The following is a 22112-nucleotide window of genomic DNA, read 5'->3' on the forward strand; positions in this document are numbered from 1 at the left end:
GACGAAATACTGATGCTGTAATAATTACTAGAAATTTAATAGATATATTAAAAGTCTGATATATTATCTAATCAGATAAAAATGATAATAAAATAAATTAATAGAGATTTATTTACTATTTTCTTTTTAATAAAGCTTTTGATTAATTTATTTCTATTGTTTTTTGCATTGAAATATATATATAGATACACTTATTTATTACATTTATAAAGTAATAAATTATAATATTGCAAAAAAATCAAATAATTTACTATCAGAATTAGGAATAATTAAAAAAATAAAGGTAGTTAATAGCAAACAACAATTTAAATCTGATTGGTTATTCGAGTTTAAAAATGATGTAAGAAAACGAAGCCTTTGAAGAAGCGTTATTTAGAATATTCTAAGATGATACAAAAATAAACAAAATCTTATAAGGTATTCCAAAAATATCATTTTATCACTACTCAGATTATAATTTTATTATTGATTATTAGATTTAGAAGACCTTAGTGCCCTAAATTCAGAAGATATCTCTGTATAAATTACAGAAATTGGAGTAGGTTTAAAGATAGAAGTATATTTATAGCTTTTTAAAGTATATTTTTAAGCTTATTTAATATTTAAAATGCATAATAGCTTAAAATCTCTGCAGGATGTTTGAAATAGCACGGAATAGAGTTTAAAAGATTAAAAAACGATATATTTGTAGATCTAGTCCTAACTCCTGATTATCCCTATGATAACCCTAGGATTTTCTTTTAAAATACAGTAAGTTTTTCTATTAGCTATATTTTTACTCTAAAAAGCGGTTTGCATCTTGAATAATTATTTTTAATTACATCTTTTTTAAATAGTTCTGCTATCCTTCATTAGCTGATGGAAGAAACTTCTTTAACTCAGTTATGAGCCACATAAAATGGAACTCATCCCTTATGCTTACTCAAGTTCTAAATGAATTAATTAATTACATTGTAAGCTTTTTAATGGTGGATTGCATAAATAAAAGAATATATTTGTTTTTTTTAGAAAATATTGAACAGGAGAATTAAAGATTATGAATTTTTAGTTAAAGAAGGATAATATGAAATAGGTGAAGAATATGATATGGAGTATTTCTTAAATCTTTCTACTTGTGAGTTATTTGCTTCTTAGGAAATCATTTCAAAGAAAAAGCTAAATTAAAAGTTAAACAAATTAAAATATTTTGATTTAAATAAAATAATTTCTTTAATTGTTAAAAAGGATTTTGATGATCACTTAATTCAAGTTTTTGGAGTTTGAGCTCATAAAAAACTCAAATAAAACAGCTTAATTAGTAAAAGTAGAAGATATCTCTGATTTGATTTCTTTTGGTTATGCATAAAAATCTAAAGACAGGAGAATTTTATTGAAGTGGTAAATCAAAGATAAAAAAAAGGTAAAAAAATTTTACCAACCTGAATTTATTTTTATAGATTTTTAAATATGCTAAAGACAAGATAAGTTGAGTTCTTAATAGACGAAGAAGAAAAGTTTTTAAAGCTAATAGAAGAAAGAGTAGGTTAGGTAGAAAAATTGATGATAGCCACTAAAAAAGTAATATCAGAAGATGAAGTTACTCTCAAAAGCTATGAAAATATGGACTTAGATTAAATATTGCAAAATATTACAATTATTGAATCAGAATTAAGTGAAAATATTACACTTAGTGCTATTGATACGTTAATGGTTCTATATTAAAAAGCAATTGAGTAAAAATTAATAATAAAATTACAAGAAATAAATATTTTAATAAATAAAAAACAATTAGATTTTTGTCAGCAGTAGCAGACCCAAGTTATAAGTTATTCATTTAGAAACTGTAAGATTTACTAACAAGAGAAGATGTTCAAATCATTTTAAAGTCAAAAGAAAGTAAGTATTTATTTTAAAGGTTTATTTTAGATAAAACTCTAAATTTTTTTGCATAAATCTTAAAAAATAAAAAATAAATTAATAAAATATTTTCTTAACTGTAAAATTTATTAACAAATTATCACAATTATATTTATTTTTCAAGTTACAAATAAAATATGGTAATTTTATTTCTTTATTGAATTTATTTAATCATTTTTATTTAATGCTTTGAGAGATTTTACAATCAGCTTGATATTTTAAATTGATTTTGAAGCACTATATATAAACATTATTTAATTAACTAAAATTTTATTCAAGATTGCTTTTTATTTGGTTAATTTAATAATGAGAATAATAAAGGAATTTTTACCAATTTAGTATTTTAATTTATTCATCAAAACATTTGCAAGCTTAAATATTTATTTTCATAAGGATATTTAAAAAGATTTAATATTCAAAAATTTTAATATTTTGCATTTAATCATAATGTATTTCTATATTTTTATCATGTAATTTAAATTATAGAACCTTAAGCAAGCGAAACAAAACAAGATAAAAAAGCCAGCTAATTAATTGCTATTGAAGATTTTGATAGCATTTTTGAAGATCTGAGCTAGAGTCATGTATAGAAGAATGATGAATAGGGAAAAGGAAGCGAAGATGAATAAAAGAAGAGAAAAATGGAAGAATTGAAGAAGGCTGAGCTTTTAAAAAAATATTTTTAGCACAGAATAAATCTTTAAAATAGTGAAAGATATATTCATATTTAAACTAGATACTTTAGCAAGTATGTAGAAAAGCTCTATTATGATAAGACAGACAAGAAGAAAGTTATTCATATTCAATATAAAAATCATAACCGCGTAGATTTTGATAATGAAGTTCTCGTCAGACAACTTTTAATTACTTAAAAAGAGAATTTGATTCCTGGTATATTGGAGATTAATAAATCATCTAAAGAAATCATTTTTACAACTGGGTTATGCAATCTTTCATAACTTGCTGAAGTATATAAAAATAAAGAAATAGCCTGGTAGAAGCAAGATATATTGTATATCTTAAAAACTTTGCTTTTAAAGCTTCAAGAGATAAATGAAATGAAAATTTTCTTGTCAGATATAAAGCCTGAAAATATAGTTACTTTCCCAAAAGAAGTATGAATAATTTTTAAAATTTTTAATATAAAATTTGTATATTAAAATAGAATTACAGAGATTATGGCATAGAGTTCAGCATAAATTAGTAAAATTTGTGCGATGGATCAAACTATCCGTTGACATATAGCAGAGCATACACAGAGCCTGAATTTTTAAAGCACCTTTTGAATAAGGAACCTATTGCTGATCATGAGAAAATATAAAATGAACTCTACATGATCGGAAGAACAATTTAATACTTAATTGATTCAGACAAAGAAAATTTTAAACATGAAAATGTTGAGAAATTTGTCAGCAATCTTTCTGAAGAAAAATATGGCACTACTCTAAAAAAAATCTTGCAAATGCTATTAATAGAAAAAGTGGTAAAAATTGTTTTATTCTTATTTTTTTGATTTTTTTATTTTCATGATTTTTTTGTTTTTAATTTAGGTAAATGACTTCGGTTATATATTAAGTGAGTTAGAAAGAGGAGAATAGAACATAGATAATTTTTTAAAAGATGAACATGGATTTAACTTAGTGATACACGAAAATATAATAAAGCAAGGCCTATAAAATAACCTCTTTTTGGATATACACTAAAAAGTACTTTTCGAGTAAAGATATTAGCTGAATGAAAGAGTCAACTACATGATAGATACTATTGGAAGTGATAATTATCCTCTGTATCCTTTATTAGCTCATGAAAAATAAGGCAGTTTGAAGGAAATTTTAGAAAATACAGAAAATTTAATTAAAGAAAATTAAGAATTCACGAAAGAAACCAAGCGTTTATATGATTCAATTATTTAAATTTTACAAACTCAATAAATAAAAGAATCAGAAGACTCTTTCAATTTCCCAGAAGCAAACATATTATCAAATTAAGAGTAATATTTGTTTATTAACTTACTTTGCTTAAAAGGAATAATTTATAAATGGAATGGGTATATTAAATTATTCAAGAAAATTTAAGAATATGCTTTGGACACTTGCTAAAAGTTAATTGGATAAGAGCATCCAATTTATGCTAACTGTTTGATAAATCTTGCGCAGGCTGAGTCTCTTAATTCTCATCCTGAAAAAGGAGTTTAATATCTTATATAGTCTTATGTAATCAGAAAAAAATTACTTGGTAATCACCCAAGTACAATATACACTTTATTATCTATTGCTGAAACGTTAAGAAAGCAAGGGAGATTTAATTAATCTTTAGAAATACATGAACGGGTAAAATTTAAAAAAGTTTTTAATTTTTTACTTGAATTTAATAAAAAAGACCTTGGTTAAATATTATTTAGCTTTATTATAATTTTCAAATTAAAAAATTTTTGTATTTTTATTAGGTTTAACATGATTTCAGTGAGTTAAGTGAAAAGGAATAGAACTCGATCTGCTTAGGAAAATTACTTTTGAGTTAAGCTAAGACTTTAATGTTGTCTAAAAAGATTAACGAGTCATATTCATTAATCAGCTAAGCTGTTGATATTTTTAAAGAAACTTATGGTGAAGAATCAATTTAGATAAGTGAAGCGTATGCAGAAACGGCTGATTTATTTACTTTAAAATAATAGTTGAAAGACGCTCATCAATTAAATTTATAGTGCATTTAAATTGTCAAAAATTTATATGGCGATAATCATCCACTTTTGGCTGATTATTATGTTAATATATCATATACATTTAGGAATGCTAAAAACTTTGATGAATCGATGAATTTCTTAATTTAAGCTATGGAAATTAGGTAATTATCAAAAAATTTAAATTTTATTTATTGTAAGCTGATTTTATTTAATTAAGAAAAAAGTTTTTTGGAGATAATCATCCTATTATTGCTGATACTTATACAGAATAAGCTAATAGTCTAACTTACTCAAATTAATTATAGCAAGCAGCAGGTAAGATCTAATTTTTTAAAATCTTTATTTAAATTTCATTTCTTAGAATTGCATAAAATTGCTTTAAAAATCCGCGAAGAACTATATGGAGTAGAAAATAGCACTACATTATCTTCTTTAGAGGCAATAGTTGGTAAAAATAATTATCTATTTTTTATCTTAAGTTATTTCTGTTATACTAGTTTTACTCTTGGTACAGCAGAAATTTGAAGAAGCATCTGAGTACTAAGCTAAGGTGATTGATGGTTATGATTTAATTTATGGCCATGATTCAATTTAGCTAGCTAAATTTTTGGAAAAGGTGGCATACTAGCATGAATAATTAAAAAATTACAGCGAAGCTCTGCCATACTTGTAAAGAGTTATTGAAATTAGATAAAAAAATATTGATTTAGACTAAAATCATCAATATCTTCAGTCTTTACTCAATATCAGGTATATTAACTAAAAGTTACTTGATTTTAATTAATTTGTTTTTCAAATTTTTTATCTCAAATAATAAAGCTTTAGTTTAGATCAATCAAATTAGTACGAAGAAAGTTTAAAATATAAAAACGAGGCTTTAAATAGAATGAAAATTGAGCTGGGAGAAAAGCACAAAAAAATAACTTAATAATTGATCAGTATTGCGGAAACATAAATTAACTTAGATCAAAGCCAAAATGCTCTTAATAGCTTAAAAGAGGCTCTCATCTAGATATAGGATAAAGGTCTAGAAGAGAATGAGACAACCAAATGTTTGAGGACTATGGGATAAATTTTAATTTCATAAGGCCAAAAAGGAAATACTGAAGTTGTGTTTGAGTATTATGAAAAAATATTAAGTGTTGTAAGAGAAATACTAACTTAATAATCACCCTATTACTAATTTATAGAATCGATTTGCTCATAAACTGTCGAATAACTAATTTAGTGAAATTTTTGGTACTTTAAATAATAAATCCACTAAATTTAAAAATATTGTAAAAGAAAAGAAAAAAATTAGAAATTAGATTCATTAATTAAGAAAAGTATTTATTTCATTATTAGCATATGAAATTCATGTTTTTTTTATTGTTATTTTTAGCTACCATAACAAATAAATGAATATTTTGCTTATAATTATAAATTCTTATTCAAATAAATTACAATATAAACTATAATAACACAAAAAATAGCCTTTATAAATAATAATTATCATTTTTACAAGCTATTTTTCCTTTACTTTTTATAGCACTGAGTAAAGTTTTGAAGGATTTACCTTTCTTAAGCTATAACAATTAATTTAATTTGTTCTTTGTATTAGTCTTTATTTTAAATTTTAGAGTCTGAAAGCCATAGCTTATCAGAGTTCTTCAAAAAGTAATTAAATATTTTTTGTAGATTTCTGTTTTTACTCAGATTTTTAATTTTTAGGTTTAATCTTCCACTCCTAGCCAAGTTTGTAGAAACCCTTTGCTAAATATGTTCAAAAGTCCACTTATCTTCACTTAAATTTACATATACGCTCATCAAGAAAGTATCTTAGCACTCTATAATATGTCTCTTAAAAGCTTACAAAATATTTTTATACAAATTATGCTTACTTTTCTAAAGCAAATTTAAAATTTATTAATTTTCTTAATGACTGATTCCCTCTTGTTCACCAAGAATGTTTGACACAACTTCAATCATAGGAACTTTCCCTTCATATATATTATTTAAATAAAGTTAATTTTATTAAATAATAACTATTTTATTACCTAGTCTATCATATTGATTTATTTATTTTGTTTTTGCCATATATTTCAGTTTTTTAATTTAGCTTGGAAACTTATTAATATAGTCCATAAATTAATTTTGTGGTATTTTCGAAGATATTTCAGATTATAGTGTTTATTCTTTTCTATACTTACAAGTATTTTCATGTAAATAATCATTCTCATTTTATTATATTTAACAAATGTTTTCTTCTGTTTTAACATTATAAAGAAATTCTATCATATTTTTAAAACCCAAAAAAAAAAATTGTAATTAAATTAAATTTGATTATTTTTATAATAAAAAATTATTGCCAGTTTTCTTAATTTTTTCAATTTATGTTTAGGCAGTATTTTATGTTTAAAAAAATATTACTTTAAGTTTTTTATACTTATCACTACTCTTATTTAAAATCAGTGAATTCAATCAATTACTTTCTTTTAAATTACAAAATTCAAAAAAATTTACCCAGCTTTATAAATAAGAACAAGTAAACAAAATAACATAGATTACTATAAACATTTAAATTTTTCTAATGTTCGATTTTTTACTTATTTTCAAACATACATTAAATGAGTGAATAGTTATTACTATTTAATAATTTATTTCATAAATTTATTTTGCAAACTATTGAGAGAATAAAAATTCTTTCAAATAATTAATTAAGCTTTAATAAGTTGAGATTACTTTAATAAATTAACCATACCATAAAATTTTATAATCAGAGAATATAAAACTAAAAAAAAAAGTATATATATACATGCAACTTTTAAAAAAATATTTATCCAAAAATTTTTAAATTGCTAAAATATAATGTATCAGGAATTAAAGTATATTGTGTGATTGTAGTTTTAATATGTTATATTTTCTTATAAATATTAATGACATTTGATACAAATTAATGTAAAACATTAATAATTATACAAAATGCTTCAAAATTTATTAACTTATTTTCAATAAAATAATATATGTCTTGTAAAAAAAGCAGAAATTTTGATGATAAATAAAGATAGTTTTACTATCAATAAATTTGATAGATTTAAAATTTTTTGAAGTTACTAACTAAATGTGATATCTATATTTAAATATAATAATTTTATTTCTTTATTTAATTTATTTGATCTTTTTTATTTAAAAAATTTATCATAATAAATTTATAATTTTATTTAGATAACATCTTATCTAATCATTATTTTAATTTAATAAATATATATTGAAATATGCCTAAAATTAATTTTATTTATTAGGTGGTGAGTTATGTATTATATTAAAATAGTTCTTTCAAATTTAATATTTCAATTCAATAAAATCAAATTATTTACATACTTATATACAATTTATGCTTAATGCAATTTTTTTAAAATAATTACAGGTGTTCTTCATTTAATAGCTAAAATATTTGATTTATTTCTATAAATAATCATTTAAATTAAATTAGAAAGCCTTAGACAAGTAAAGTAAAAAGATTAAAAAGTCAACTAATAAATTGATATTGAATATATTAGTAATATTTTTAAAAATTTCAGCTTGAGAAACGTAAAGAAGAATAATGAGTAGAGAAGGAAGCGAAGGTACATATAAAATACAAAAATGAAAGTAGAAAATTGAGCTTTTAAAAATACTTTAGCATAGCATAAATCTTTATGATAGTAACATCCATATTAAAAATAATGTAGCAAATGTGTAGAAAATCTGTATTTTGATAAGACAGACAAGAATAAAATTGAAGTCTACAAAAACAATAAATAATTTGATAAAAATAAGATTTATTGTATATATGAAATGAAAATATTAAAGTAGGATAAAAGGTTAGAATTAGTTAGTTAATTATTTTTGCAAAAGAATGATGATTATTTTCAAAGTTTCAAATATGGTATTTATATTTAAAAATACAATTATAGAAATTATTGATAGAGTTTACTATAAATTATCAAAACTATTGCAGTGGATCTAACTATCGGATTACATATAGTAATGTATAAACAGAGCGACTTGATTTCAAGGCACCCTTTGGATGATATTATTTAAATAATAATTATAATTTTAAAGGCTATTTTTCCTTTATTTTTTATAGTACTGTTTAAAATTTTGAGGATTTTTTTTCTTATACTATAAATATCAAATTTATATTCTTTTTTATTTTAAATTTTAGAAATCTTAAAGCTAAAGTTTTCTTGAGCTTAGCAAATAGCAATTTCTGCTTTTACTTAAATTTTAATCCTAAGATTTAATCCCCTGCTTCCTGCCAAATTTGTAGAAATTCTTTTAAAAATGTGATCAAAAATCCACTTATCTTCACTTAAATTCTCTTAAAATCCCATAAAGAAAGCAACTTAACCCTCTGAAAAATACCTCTTAAAAGCAGACATAATATTAATGAAATTTATGAAAGAATAAAATAACAAATATGTTAATTTAATTAATAATGAGCAATATATTTTACAATTTATGATATTTTATACAAATTTAGTATTTTAGTTCAATAATACCAATACAATATATATTTTATTATTTTGCTTAACGTAACAAAAAAAAATTTATTATTTACAAATATTCTGTATTTAATTGTTACAAAATTTGAATTTATTTGTATGTAGGTATCATCTAATTTGAATTAAAAAGCCTTAAGCAAATGAAACAAAAAAAATAAAAAATACAAATAATAAATTGCTACTGAAGGTAATAAAAGTATTTTTGAAGGAAGATCTAAACTAGGACATTTATAAAACAATTAGGAATACGGAAAATGTAGTGAATATAAATAACAATAACAAAAATGGAAGAATTAAAGTAGGAAAGCCTTAAAAATTTTTTTGAAGAGAATTATTAAAAATAAAAGATACTCCTAAATTTTAAACTATATTCTTTAGCAAGAATCAGTAAAATTTATATGATGTATCATTTATAAGTTTTAATATAGCAGAAAATAAGCAGAGCCTCTATTTTTAAAGCATATTTTGAATAAAGGTATCCATTGCTGATCATCAAAAAATATATAATTAACTCTAAATGATTTGAAGAAAATTTTAATACTTAATAGATTCAGCAAATAAAATTTCAAACATTAAAATGTTGCATATCTTAACAGTAATCTTTCTAACGAAAAATATGAATCCATTTTTAAGGAAGTTTTGCAAATACTGTTAAAAGAAAAAAGGTAGAAGTTTACTTTTTTGTATTCAAATAGATAAACAATTTTGGATATATTTTAAGGGAATTGAATCGAGGAAAGTAACAAAGAGAAGACTTTTAGAAAGATGAAAATAGATTTAACTTAATTTTACATGAAAATATTTTTAAACAATACTTATATACTCTCATTTTGTTTATCCATTAAAAAGAGCTTTTGGAGTAAAGGTATCAGCTGAGTCAAAGAAACCCTACAATTTAAATCTATAGTCCTCTTTATCTTTTATTATCTTATAAAAATAAGGTAGGTTGAAAAAATTTTTAGGAAAATTTAATTAAAGAAAATTAAGATTCGCTAAAAAAAACAAAGCCTTGGATGAAAAAATTTATAAACCCAATAAATAAATGAATGAATGAATGAATTAAGAGTTTCTGTTTATTTCTCAGAAACTAATTTAATATCAAATTGAAATTAATTTTTATATTAGTGTATTGTGCTTAAAAGGATTAATTTACAAATGAAATGGATATTTTAAAAAAGTTAAGAAGATTTAAGTAAGAATGTGTTTTAGAGACTAGTGAAAAGTTGTGGGGATAAAAGTATCTAATTTATAATAATTATTAATAAATCTTGCGCAGGCTGAATCTCTTAATTAGTGTCCTGATATAGAAATTTAAGTTAAGGATTCCACTAAATAAAGAAAAAAGGAAGGCTTAATTAATCTTTAGGAATATGTAAGTAGATAAGGAAAGTCTTTAAAGTTCTAATTATAGATTTAGTCTGATAATCATGAGCTTAATTTACTGACTTAATTTATCACTTTTTAATTTACATTTTCGTTTTTTGTCTATTTAGGCTTAACACCATCCAGTTAGTGCGAAAAAATCTAGAAGTAAACTACTTGTGAAAGTTGCTGTTGAAGATAGTAAGGACAATGGTATTATTTAATAAGACTAATGAATCTAAGGTATTAATCAGCTTAGCGGTTGAAATTTTTAACAATATGGTGAGGAATTAATTTATAAAAATGATTCAAATGAAGAAATTGATTGCGGACTTATTAACTTTCGAATAGTAGTTGAAAGAGGCTCATCAATAAAATATATAGTACATTATAGTTTTCATGAATTTGTATGTCTGTAATCATCCACTTTTGGCATATTTTTGTAAAATACCTTATAAATTAGAATGTTAAGATTGATGAGTCAATACATTTTTTAATTGAATTTATGGAAATCAAGTAAAAATAAACCTTATTAATAATTTAAAATTTATCTCTATTTGCTTTTTTGATTTTTTTTAGTTAAGAAAAAAGTTTTTGAAGAAAAATATCTTTTAGCGCTGATACCCACACATAATAAATAATTAACCTAATTTATTTAAATAATAACTAACCTAATTTATTCAAATAAATTACAATAATTATATTAGCAAGTAAAATTTAAATTTTGAATAAATTATTATATAAATTCAACTTCTTTTTTTAGAGATGCTTAAAATAGCTTCTAAACTTTCTTGAAGAACTATATGTTGTCGAAAATAGCATCACCTTATCATCTTTAATCTTCAGATGCTATTATTTGTAAAATAAATTTAATTTTTTATATATTATTTTATATTTTTTATACTAATTTTTTGGTGTAGCGGAAATTTGAAGAAGCATCTGAATTTTAAAGCTATGGTGTTTTATAGCTATGATTTTAATTATTGTCACGATTCAATTTTACTAGCTAAATTTTTAGAAAAGGAGTCATAATAGCATGAGCAATTAAAAAATAACTATAAAACTCTCCCATACTCGTAAAGATTCATTGAAATTATATAAAAAATATCGTTTTTATTCAAATCATTAATACCTTCTAAATTTGCTAATATAAGATAAATTAACAATATTTGACACGAATTATTTTTTATTTTTTATTTTTTTATTTCTTATTTAAAATTGTATACTTTAATTTAGATTAATCAAATGATGACAAAGGAAGTTTAAAATATATGAGCGAGGCTTTAAATAGAATGAAAACTTAACTAGGAGAAAATCACAATTAGGTTACTCAGTTATTGATAAGTATTTTGGAAACATAATTTAACTCAAATCAAATGCAAAATCCTCTTTATAGAATGAAAAAAGGTCTAATTCAGGTATTAGGCGCAGAAGATAAGTAAGATGAGATAAAATTTAAATTGTAAAAGGAAATAAAACTTATAATAACATTAATAAGTCATGTAAAAGTATTACTGCATATTAAAAACATAAAATAAATATTTAAGTATTTCATTTTCTTTATTTTTAGCTTATATTATTGATAAGTATTTTATTTTCAATTTTAAAGTGTAAAAAAAACAAATTACGACATTTATTTTAACAGAAAAAATAAATTATCTTTCTTATAATAATATCATTTTTTCATGCTATTATTCCTCTGCTTTTTATAGCAATTTGTAAAATTTTGAAGGATTTGTCTTTCTTATGCTTTAACCATCAAATTTATTTATTCTATGTACCAGTCTTTGTCTCTAATTTTAGAATCTTAAAGCCATAGTTTTTAAGAGTTCTTCAAAAAGTAATTAAATATTTTCTACAGATTTCTGTTTTTACTCAAATTTTTAATCTTGAGATTGAATCTCCCTAATTTTTCCAAATTTGTAGAAACTCTTTACTTAATGTGTTCAAAACTCCACTTATCTTCACTCAAATTTTCATAAAAGCTCTTCAAGAAAGTATCTTCGCACTAGGTAATATGTCTTTTAAAAGCTGATAAAATATTCTTATACAAATTATGTTTACTTTTCGATATTAAATTATAAATTGATTCATTATCTTAATGATTGACTCCCTTTTAATCACAAATAATATTTGAGACAACTTCAATAATGGGTACTTTTGCTTTATATAAAATTGTATTTCTGTTAAATTTATTATATTGCAACTAATACTTACTTATTCTTTCTTTTTGATTTATGCATTTTGTTTTTGCCATATAACTCAGTTTTTTAATTTATTTAGGAAATCTATTAATATAATCCTTATATTGATCAAGTTGTATATTCCTAGATATTTCAGATTATTATTTTCTATACTTACAAGTATTTTAGAGTAAATAATCATCCTCACTTTATTTTATTTTATAATAGTTTTCTTCTATTTTTGCAAGAAAATTATAGTTAATCATACTTTTAAATGCCAAAAAGTAAATAAATATAAATAAAAAATTATATCTAATAATGATTATTTTAATTATTATTATAAAATATTCACTAACTTTTCAATTTCTGCTTCAGCAATAAATTATGCATTATTTTATAATCAATCACCTCTCTTTTTAAAAAGTAAATAAAAATAATAAATTACAAAAAACCTAACCTAGCTTTAGAAATTTAATTTAAACAAAATAAAATATTATCTTGTATTATTAATTTTTTTATAGAAAAAAATATTTAAATATTTTTATCTTTTCAATAATTTATAACATAAATCTTATTTTTTAAAATATTAAAAATTTCCAGAATGCTTCTAATAATTAGTAAGCTATAAATAAATACAAAAGGCTTAACTAAATTAGTTCTACCTTCATTAATTTCTTTTCAGCTAATTACAAATAACAATTACAAAAATCTGAAAATATTTGTACAACTTAACAATTTAATTCATAAATACCTTTTTTTAGTAGTTTAATTGAAAATATTAACCAATAAAGCTCAATAAATTAAGCAATTAAAATTAAAATATTTTTTTAACTCAAAAAAAATTAAAGAGAGAGATAAGATGCCTTTAATTTTTAAATATATACTGCATGGCTAAACAAAAATAGTTTCTATATAACTTATTTTTAGTAAAGTATTTGTTCTGTAAAATAGGAATGAATGAAGTTTTGAAAAAGAAAGTAAATTATTATTAATAATTTAATATAATTTATTTTAATTTTTTAAAGTTAAAAACAAAATTTGAAACATATATTTATATTTTATTTCATATCTTAAATTAATTTACTTAAAAGTATTTATTTAATATTTTGATTGATTATTCAATATATTATAAATTAGTTGTATATGTACAAATGTGCTTTAGATTTTGATTATTTGATAATAATCTATATATCGTATAATATTAAAGGAATTTTTGCAAATTAAAAATTTTAATTCAATAACATTATCAAAATATATTCATTTTATTTTTATTCTTAACACAATTATAAATAGAAAAACTTATTATTTACAAATTTTATGCATTTAATCATTAGAATATTTCATTTTATTTTTATGTAGTTACTATCTAATTTAAATTAAAGATCCTTGAGCAATCTAAACAAAACAATATAAAAATGCAAAAATAATAAATTGCTATTAATGATTTTGATAATAATTTTGATGATCTTAACTAAGACATTTAACATTAATTATTAAGGAAAAGGAAGTGAATGCGAATAAAAATAATAAAATTGAAAGAATTAAAGTAGGTTTAGCTTTTAAAAACAATTTTTAGCACACAATAAATTTTAAAAATAGCAAAAGATACTTTCATATTTAAACTATATTCTTTAGTGAGAATCAGTTAAATTTATGTGGTGGATCATATCAAGTATTCAAAAATAGTAGATCATAAGCAGAGCCTCTATTTTTAAAGCTCATTTTGAATGAGGAGCCTATTGCTGATCATGAAAAAAAATAATGAACTCAAAAGGATTTAAAGAATAATTTAATACTTAATAGATTCATATTAATAAAATTTTAAACATTAAAAATGTTGAAAATCTTGTCAGCAATCTCACTAATGAAAATATGGATTTATTTGTTTTAAGGAAAAAGAGCAAATGCTATTAATAGAAAATTGGTAATTTAAATTATTATTTTTTGATTATTTTTAATTTCAGAAATTAATTTTTTGTATTCAAATAGACAAATGACTTTGGATATATTTTAAAAGAATTAAATAGAGTAGAGTAACAAAGAGATAACTTTTAGAAAGATGAAAATGTATTTAACTTAGTATTTCATCAAATATTATTAAAGAATGCCTTAAAATAATCACACTTTGGATATCTATTAAAAAGAGCCTTTGGAGTAAAGGTATAGGCAGTATCAAGGTGATAGTCTTGATAGATACAATTTAAAGCTATAACCCTCTTTACATATTTTATTTCATAAAGAATAAGATAGGCTGAAAAAAAATTTAAGAATACAGAAAATTTAAATAAAGAAAGTTAAGATTCACCAAAGAAACAAAGGTTTTGATGGTTAAAAATTACAAATCCAATAAATAAAAGAATTAGAAGCTCTTTTAATTTTCATAATATGATTTAATATCAAATTAAAATGAATTTTTACATATTAACTTACTGTGTTTTATAGAATTAATTTACAAATGAAGGATATATTATATGATTTATGAAAATTTAAGGAAGAATATGCTTTGAAGACTTGTTAAGAGTTAATTGGATAAGAGCATCCAATTTATAATAACTCTTTGATAAATCTAGTTTAGGCTGATTCTCATAATTTTCATCCTGAAAAAGGAGGAATTCAATAGCTTCAAATATGTTTTTTATTTGAAAAAAGTTACTTTGTAAATTAAGAAATCAAGTAAAATTTAATTAATCTCTAGAAATGCATAAATAAATTGTGTATATTTAAAAGAAAATTTTTTAAATTATAAATCATGATCTTAGTTTACTGACTTAATTTATTATTTATTATAAATTGCAAATTGTACATTTTCTTCTTTTCTCTATTAGGCTTACACAATTTCAGTTAGCTGGGCGAAAAGGACTACAAGTAAAATTACTTGAGAAAATTGCTGTAAAGGGGTAAGTAAAGACAATCATATCATATAAAAAGATTAATGAATCTAAGGCATTAATAAGTTAATCAGTTAAAATTTTTAAACAATTTATGGTGAGGAAACAATTTTAAAAAATGATGCATATGCAGAGATTTCAGACTTATTAACTTAAAAAAGTAGTTAAAAAAGGTTCATCAATTAAATTTATAGTGCATTATAATTATAGATAATCTATATATCAATAATCATGCACTTTAGGCAGATTTTTATATAAATATACCTTTTAAATTTAAAATCGTAAGACTTTTGTGAGTCAATACATTTTTTAATTTAAACTATGGAAATTAGGTAAAAATAAGCATCATCAATTAACTTAATTATTATTACTATTTGATGATTTTGTAAATTAAGAAAAAGTTTATTGGAGAAAATCTTCCTATTAGTGATGACACTTACACAAAATAGCTAACCAATCTAAGTTATTCAAATTAATTACACTAACAAATTATAAGGTAAAATTTAAATTTAGAATAATAATTATAAAACTTCAATTTGTTTTTTTTGAATTGCATGCATAAAATAGCTTTAAAAAAATCGTGAAGAAGTGTATGGTTTCTAAAATAGCAATTTAATATCATTCTTAGTTGCAATAATTGATATAATAAATTTAATTTATTTTTCATTTTATACCAATTTTTTGGTGTAACAGAAATTTGAAGAAGCACATGAGTTGTAAGCTAAGGTGATAGATAACTTATTTTGATTATGTTTATGTTTCAATTTCACTTGCAAAATTTTTTGGAAAAGGTGACATATATGTGATACGAATAATTAAAAATAAAAAAAAACTCTCCCATATTTTTAAAGAGTCTTAAAATTAGATAAAATAATGTTGATTGGATTCAAATGATCAATACCTTCAATATTTGCTTAATATTAGATATTTTAACATGATTAGTAGTTGATTTTATTTATCTAAAATGGAAAAGCTTTAGTTTAGATAAATCAAATAATGCTTAAAATATAAAATCGAGTCATTAAATACAATGATAACTGAGCTAGGAAGGTATTCAGAATGCACCTAATCGATTGAAAGAGGCTATAATTTTGATATTAGGCTTAGAAGATAAGTATGATGGGATAAAATTTAAATTATAAAAGAAAACAAATACTTGAAATAACATTAATATGGTTTTATAAAAGTATTATTTCTTTCTTATTAAAAACATATAACTAATTATTTCATTTTCTATATTTTTAAAAAATATTGTAGATGAGTTTTTTTTTTTCAATTTTAAACTAAAAAACAATTTACAACTTCTATTTTAACAGAAAAATTAAACTAATTATATAATAATAATAATCATTTCTTCATACTATTTTTCCTCTACTTTTTATAGCAATTTGTAAAATTTTGAAGGATTTGCTTTTCTTATGCTATAACCATCAAATTTATTTATTATATGTAATAGTCTTTATCTTTAATTTTAGAATCTTAAAGCCATATTTTTTCAGAGTTCTTCAAAAAGTAATTAAATATTTTTTTCAGATTTCTGTTTTTACTCAAATTTTTAATCTTGAGATTGAATCTTCCTAATAATGCTAAATTTGTAGAAACTCTATGCTTAATGTGTTCAAAAGTCCACTTATCTTCACTCAAATTTTCATAAAAACTCATCAAGAAAGTATCTGAGCACTCAGTAATATGTCTTTTAAAAGCTGACAAAATATTCTTATACAAATTATGTTTACTTTTTGATATTAAATTAAAAATTTATTAATTTTCTAAATTATTGACTCCCTTTTATTCGCAAAGAATGCTTGACACAACTTCAATCATGGGAACCTTTCCTTAATATATTATTTAATTTGAGTTAAATTTATTAAAAAGCTATTAACATTTACTTAATCTTTCAATTTGATTTATGCATTATGCTTTTGCCATATGACTCTATTTTTTATTATAGTTCGGAAATTTGTTAATGTAATCCTCATACTAATCAAATGGTATATTCAAACATATTTGAGATTATTATTTTAATTATTTTCTATATTTACAAGTATTTTAATGTAAATAGTCATCCTCCTTTTATTTCATTTATTAAAAGTTTTCTTCTGTTTTAGCAAGAAAATGATAGTTAATCATATTTTTATACTCCAAAAAGTAAGTTAAAAAAATAAATTATATTTGATAAAGATTATATTATAATTATTATAAAATCTTCTCTAGCTCTTCAATTTCTGTTCTTGCAATAAGAAAAATCAAAAATTGAGTTTTGTTATTTTGCAATTAATCAATACCCTCTCTTTTTAATAAATAAAGAGAAAACAACTCAGCTATTTTTTTTTTTAAAAAGCAAAAACCTTACCCGACTTTACAAAGTTAATTTAAACGAAATAAATAGCTATTATTATTATTATAAACAATAAATTTTCTATTATTATGTATTTATTTTTATTAAAAAAAATATTAAAATATTTAATTATTTTTATCTTTTAATAACTATTTTCTTAAAATTTATTTTAAAAAATATTAAAAATTACCAAAATGAATTGAATAATTAAAATACTGTAAATACAAATGATTTACTATTATCCCTTCTTTCATTATTTTATATCCAGATAATTACAAAAACCTGAAAATATATGGATTACTTTATGCATAATATAAATATAAATTTTAAATAGTCTAATTTGAAATATTACTCTAAAAATAATCATTTTAATTTAAAGTATTTTTTTAATAAAAATTGTTTAAAATTTTTTTTAAGTTCAAAACTTGAGAAAAGGCATTAAATGTTATCAAAAATTTGTTAAATTTTGATAAAAACATAATAAAAGTAATTAAAATATCGAATTAGCAAGATTAGTTTAAAATCATAAAAATTAATGAAATATAAGTCAATATGCCTAAAGAAATATTAATTATTTTCAAAGTTTTAAATAAAAACTTTATATTTTAAAATTTAATTTTAGATATTATTGCATCAATTTTAGTCAGAAGAAGAAGATTTTCAAATTATATCAATAAATTCTCTCCTGTAAATACAATAAATAGGTAAAAAATTGTTTACATAGCTATTTTTTAATTATTTTTACTTTCGAATGTTAGTTTTTTGTATTTAATTTAGGTAAATGATTTTGGATAATCCAGTAAAATAATGGAGATTAATAAATATATAATTTTCTAAAAGATGAAAATGGCATTGTCTTATTTTAACTAAAATAATATTAAGCAAAATTTCTAAATAGCCTCATTTTGGATATAAATAAAAAGCACTTTTAATATTAAGATATCAGCTGGATGATAGAGTTTATGATTTGATAAAAATAATTGGAAGTTATAATTATCCTTTTTATTATTTGCTGGCTCATGAAAAAAAAAGCACTTAAAAGGAGCTTTCGAGGAATAAAAAAATTTAATTAAAGAAAATTAAGAATTCATGAAAGGAGCTAAAAGATTTTTTTGTTGAATTATTTAGTTTGGCAAAAGTAATAAATAAAAAATTAGAAGATATTTTTAATTTTTGTTAAGCTAATTTATTTATTAAATATATTAACTTATTATGCTTAAAATCAAACATTTATAAGTGGAAATAATATATTAGATTATTCAAGAAGATTTAAGAACATACTTGGAGAATTGGTAAAAGTAGATTTGATGGATAAGAGTATCCAATTAGCGCTTACTGTTTGATAATTTATGCATAGGCTGAATCTCTTAATTATTATCCTTAATAAATAATGAGCATAATATCTTATATATTCTTATGTAATTAGAAAAAAGTTACTTAATAATCATGTATTATATGTACTTTTCTATCTATTGCTGAAGCCTTAAGAATGTAAGGGAGATTCAATTAATATCAAGAAATACACAAATGCTTAAAAATAAAAATAGTCTTTTTAACTTGAATTTAAAAAAAGAACAATTAGGCCAATGCACAATCGCGAAATTTAACAATTACTTACAAAATTAAAAATATTGCAAGTGTTTTCATATATTTTTATATATTAGGTTTTTTTTGGTTTTAGCGAGCTAAGAAAAAAGGACTAGAGCTCAATCTGCTTGAGAAAATTACTTTAGAATTAATTAAAGACTTTATCTTGATAATCACTTAAAGAATCATACTGATCGATCATCAAAGCAGTTGAATTTTTAAAAAAATTTATGGTCAAGATTTAATCTAGATAATTGTAGTATATGCAGAAACTGCGGACTTATTCACTTGGAAATATCAGTTGAATGGTGCTTACCAATAAAAAAATATAGGCATTTAAATTTTCAAGAATCTATTTAGTGATAATCATCCACTTTAGGCTGACTATAATGTAAAGATAACTTATAAATTAGAAATTCTAAACATTTTGATTACAAAATCACTTTTTTAATTAAAGCTAAGGAAAATAAGATAGTCTTTCTATAATTGTTGGCACTTAAATAGAGTCGACTAATTTCTTAAGTTAATCAAATTACAATAAGAAGTTAAGATTTAAATTTTTAGTAAATTATTCTCTGATTTAAATTTCAACTATTAGAATTGCATAATATTGCTTTGAAAATTGCTAATAAACAAAATGGAATAGAAAATAGAATTACATTATCATCTTTAGGGCAAGGATTTAGTTTATAAAAGAAATTTTTTATTTTTTATCTTAAATTATCTTCTTTTAATTCTAATTATTTTTGAGTAGCAGAAATTTGTAGATGCATCAAAGTATTAATCTAAGTTGATTGATGGCTAGGATTTAATTTTTTATGGCCATTATTCAATTTAGCTAGCTAATTTTTTCGAAAAGTTCTATATAAAAAAATCTTAGAAGGAGATGAGGTAAATAAGTGTTGGAGATTATGGGTTAAATTAATTTTATTAGTTCACAAATGGAGCACTGAAGTTGTGTTTGAATATTTTTCAAAATATATTAAGTGCTGTTAGAGAGATTCTAACTTATTAACCACCTTATTACTAATTTTTAGAATCAATTTCCTAAATGTTAAAATAACCAATTTAGTTAATTGTTGATTAATAAATTAATAAAGTGATTGAATTTAAAAATTTTGTTTAAGAAAATAAATATTTGAAATAACATGAAATTGTTTTGATAACTTTATATTTTCAATATGAAAGTCTTTAAAAATATTACAATATAGAAAAAATAAGTTATTTATATTAGAATTTTCATTATTACATGCTATTTTTCCTATATTTTTTGTAGCACTATGTAAAATTTTGAAGGATTTGCTTTTCTTATGCTAAAATCATCAAATTGATTTGTTCTATGTATTAGTTTTTGTTTTTAATTTTAGAGTCTTAAAGCCATAGCTTTTCAGAATTCTTCAAAAAGTGATTGAATATTTTTTGCAGATTTCTGTTTTTACTCAGGTTTTTAATCTTGAGGTTGTATCTACCACATCTTGCCAAATTTGTAGAAACTCTTTGCTAAATGCGCTCAAAAGTCCACTTATTTTCACTCAAATTTTCATATACACTCATCAAGAAAGTATCTTTGCACTCGATAATATGTTTCTTAAAAGCTGATAAGATATTCTTATACAAATTATGTTTACTTTTAGAAATAAAGTTAAAAATTTATTAATTTTCTTAATGATTAATTCCATTTTATTCGTAAAGAAAGTTTGATACAACTTCAATCACTGGTACTTTCTCTTTATATAATTGAATATCAGTTAAATTTTTAAATAGTAACTAATTTATTTACTTATTCCTTCATATTGATTTATGCATCTGGTTTTTGCCACATGACTCAACTTTTTAATTTAACTTGGAAATTTGTTAATATAATCCCTATATTAATCGAATTGTATATTCCAAGATAAATCTTTTCTATACTTACAAATATTTTCATATTAATTTTCATCCTCATTTTATTTGGGGGGGGGGTCACAGCTGGGTGTCGAACTTTTCGGTACGGCAGTCATAGTAATTTTTATTAGGGAAAAAAAAAATGAAGACCGCACCCGGCTGTGACCCCCCCCCCTTTTATTTAATTTAATAAAGATTTTCATCTGTTTGAGCAAGCAAAAGATAGTTAATCATTTTTTTAATTATTTAAAAGAAAGTTTTAATAAAAGTTATATTTATGTTTGATAATTATTATTAAATCTTCTTTAAGTTTTCAATTTCTGTTTTTACAATAAATGATGAGTTAAAAATTGGATTAAGTTATATAGAATTAGTCATCTCTATTTAAAAATAATTAACTTAAAATATACAATTTTTTCTTTTAAATTACAGATTCAAAAAAACTTAATGGCTTAAGAAATTAAATTTAAAATAATTCTGAAAATTAGATTATATTTACTTTTTACAAATAAATATAAAATTAGTTATTATTAACTTTTTCATCATCTAATATTAGAAGCTTACAAATTGCTTTGAGTTTTAAAAATAATAAGTAAACTGTAAATAAATGTATATAAATTAATTAAATCCCCTAATATTCTTTTTCCCAGCTAATTTGAAATAATAATTATGAAAAAATGATAATGTTTATACTCCTTCACTTATAAATTTTAAATGATCTAATTTAAAAATTTAGTAATAAATATTATTTGTTGCTTTTTTTCA

The 22112-nt window shown here is 21.5% G+C and overlaps 8 protein-coding genes across 8 annotated transcripts; 4 read left to right on the forward strand and 4 right to left on the reverse strand. All coding sequences in view use genetic code 6, as the record gives it.

Moving 5' to 3' along the window:
• Window positions 1-335: 335 nt before the first annotated feature.
• On the forward strand, window positions 336-5810 carry TTHERM_00091490 (tetratricopeptide repeat protein; the record flags this gene model as incomplete). The annotated part of the gene is made up of 15 exons (XM_001012801.3): window positions 336-417; window positions 477-556; window positions 619-750; window positions 837-953; window positions 1009-1166; window positions 1225-1399; window positions 1456-1712; window positions 1772-1875; window positions 2383-3011; window positions 3062-3379; window positions 3447-4226; window positions 4343-4740; window positions 4797-4894; window positions 4941-5027; window positions 5077-5810. The coding sequence occupies 15 exons, from the start codon at window positions 336-338 to the stop codon at window positions 5808-5810; spliced, it is 4149 nt and encodes a 1382-aa protein (XP_001012801.3).
• A 260-nt stretch (window positions 5811-6070) lies between these two features.
• Window positions 6071-6952, reverse strand: TTHERM_00091480 (hypothetical protein; the record flags this gene model as incomplete). The annotated part of the gene is made up of 2 exons (XM_001012800.2): window positions 6616-6952; window positions 6071-6558 (listed from the first exon to the last, which is right to left on the reverse strand). Exons 1-2 carry the CDS (start codon window positions 6854-6856, stop codon window positions 6071-6073), a joined length of 729 nt encoding a protein of 242 aa, XP_001012800.2. The 5' UTR covers window positions 6857-6952.
• Window positions 6953-10931: 3979 nt separating this feature from the next.
• Window positions 10932-11716, forward strand: TTHERM_000091449 (hypothetical protein; the record flags this gene model as incomplete). The annotated part of the gene is made up of 5 exons (XM_012796737.1): window positions 10932-10983; window positions 11047-11177; window positions 11231-11325; window positions 11388-11543; window positions 11704-11716. The coding sequence occupies 5 exons, from the start codon at window positions 10932-10934 to the stop codon at window positions 11714-11716; spliced, it is 447 nt and encodes a 148-aa protein (XP_012652191.1).
• A 426-nt stretch (window positions 11717-12142) lies between these two features.
• TTHERM_00091450 (hypothetical protein) lies at window positions 12143-12724 on the reverse strand (the record flags this gene model as incomplete). The annotated part of the gene is made up of 2 exons (XM_001012797.2): window positions 12143-12630; window positions 12685-12724. The coding sequence occupies 2 exons, from the start codon at window positions 12722-12724 to the stop codon at window positions 12143-12145; spliced, it is 528 nt and encodes a 175-aa protein (XP_001012797.2).
• Window positions 12725-14643: 1919 nt separating this feature from the next.
• TTHERM_00091440 (hypothetical protein) lies at window positions 14644-15039 on the forward strand (the record flags this gene model as incomplete). The annotated part of the gene is made up of 1 exon (XM_001012796.2): window positions 14644-15039. The coding sequence occupies one exon, from the start codon at window positions 14644-14646 to the stop codon at window positions 15037-15039; it is 396 nt and encodes a 131-aa protein (XP_001012796.2).
• A 1846-nt stretch (window positions 15040-16885) lies between these two features.
• Window positions 16886-19324, reverse strand: TTHERM_000090427 (hypothetical protein; the record flags this gene model as incomplete). Its single annotated transcript, XM_012796738.1, has 4 exons — window positions 16886-17373; window positions 17428-17637; window positions 19158-19255; window positions 19314-19324. 4 exons carry the CDS (start codon window positions 19322-19324, stop codon window positions 16886-16888), a joined length of 807 nt encoding a protein of 268 aa, XP_012652192.1.
• A 444-nt stretch (window positions 19325-19768) lies between these two features.
• On the forward strand, window positions 19769-20257 carry TTHERM_000090428 (transmembrane protein, putative; the record flags this gene model as incomplete). The annotated part of the gene is made up of 2 exons (XM_012796739.1): window positions 19769-19854; window positions 19921-20257. 2 exons carry the CDS (start codon window positions 19769-19771, stop codon window positions 20255-20257), a joined length of 423 nt encoding a protein of 140 aa, XP_012652193.1.
• A 445-nt stretch (window positions 20258-20702) lies between these two features.
• On the reverse strand, window positions 20703-21550 carry TTHERM_000090429 (hypothetical protein; the record flags this gene model as incomplete). Its single annotated transcript, XM_012796740.1, has 2 exons — window positions 20703-21190; window positions 21244-21550. 2 exons carry the CDS (start codon window positions 21548-21550, stop codon window positions 20703-20705), a joined length of 795 nt encoding a protein of 264 aa, XP_012652194.1.
• Between the last annotated feature and the right edge of the window lie 562 nt (window positions 21551-22112).

This window comes from Tetrahymena thermophila (assembly GCF_000189635.1).
Source record: "Tetrahymena thermophila SB210 genomic scaffold scf_8254697, whole genome shotgun sequence".
NCBI lineage: Eukaryota > Ciliophora > Oligohymenophorea > Hymenostomatida > Tetrahymenidae > Tetrahymena > Tetrahymena thermophila.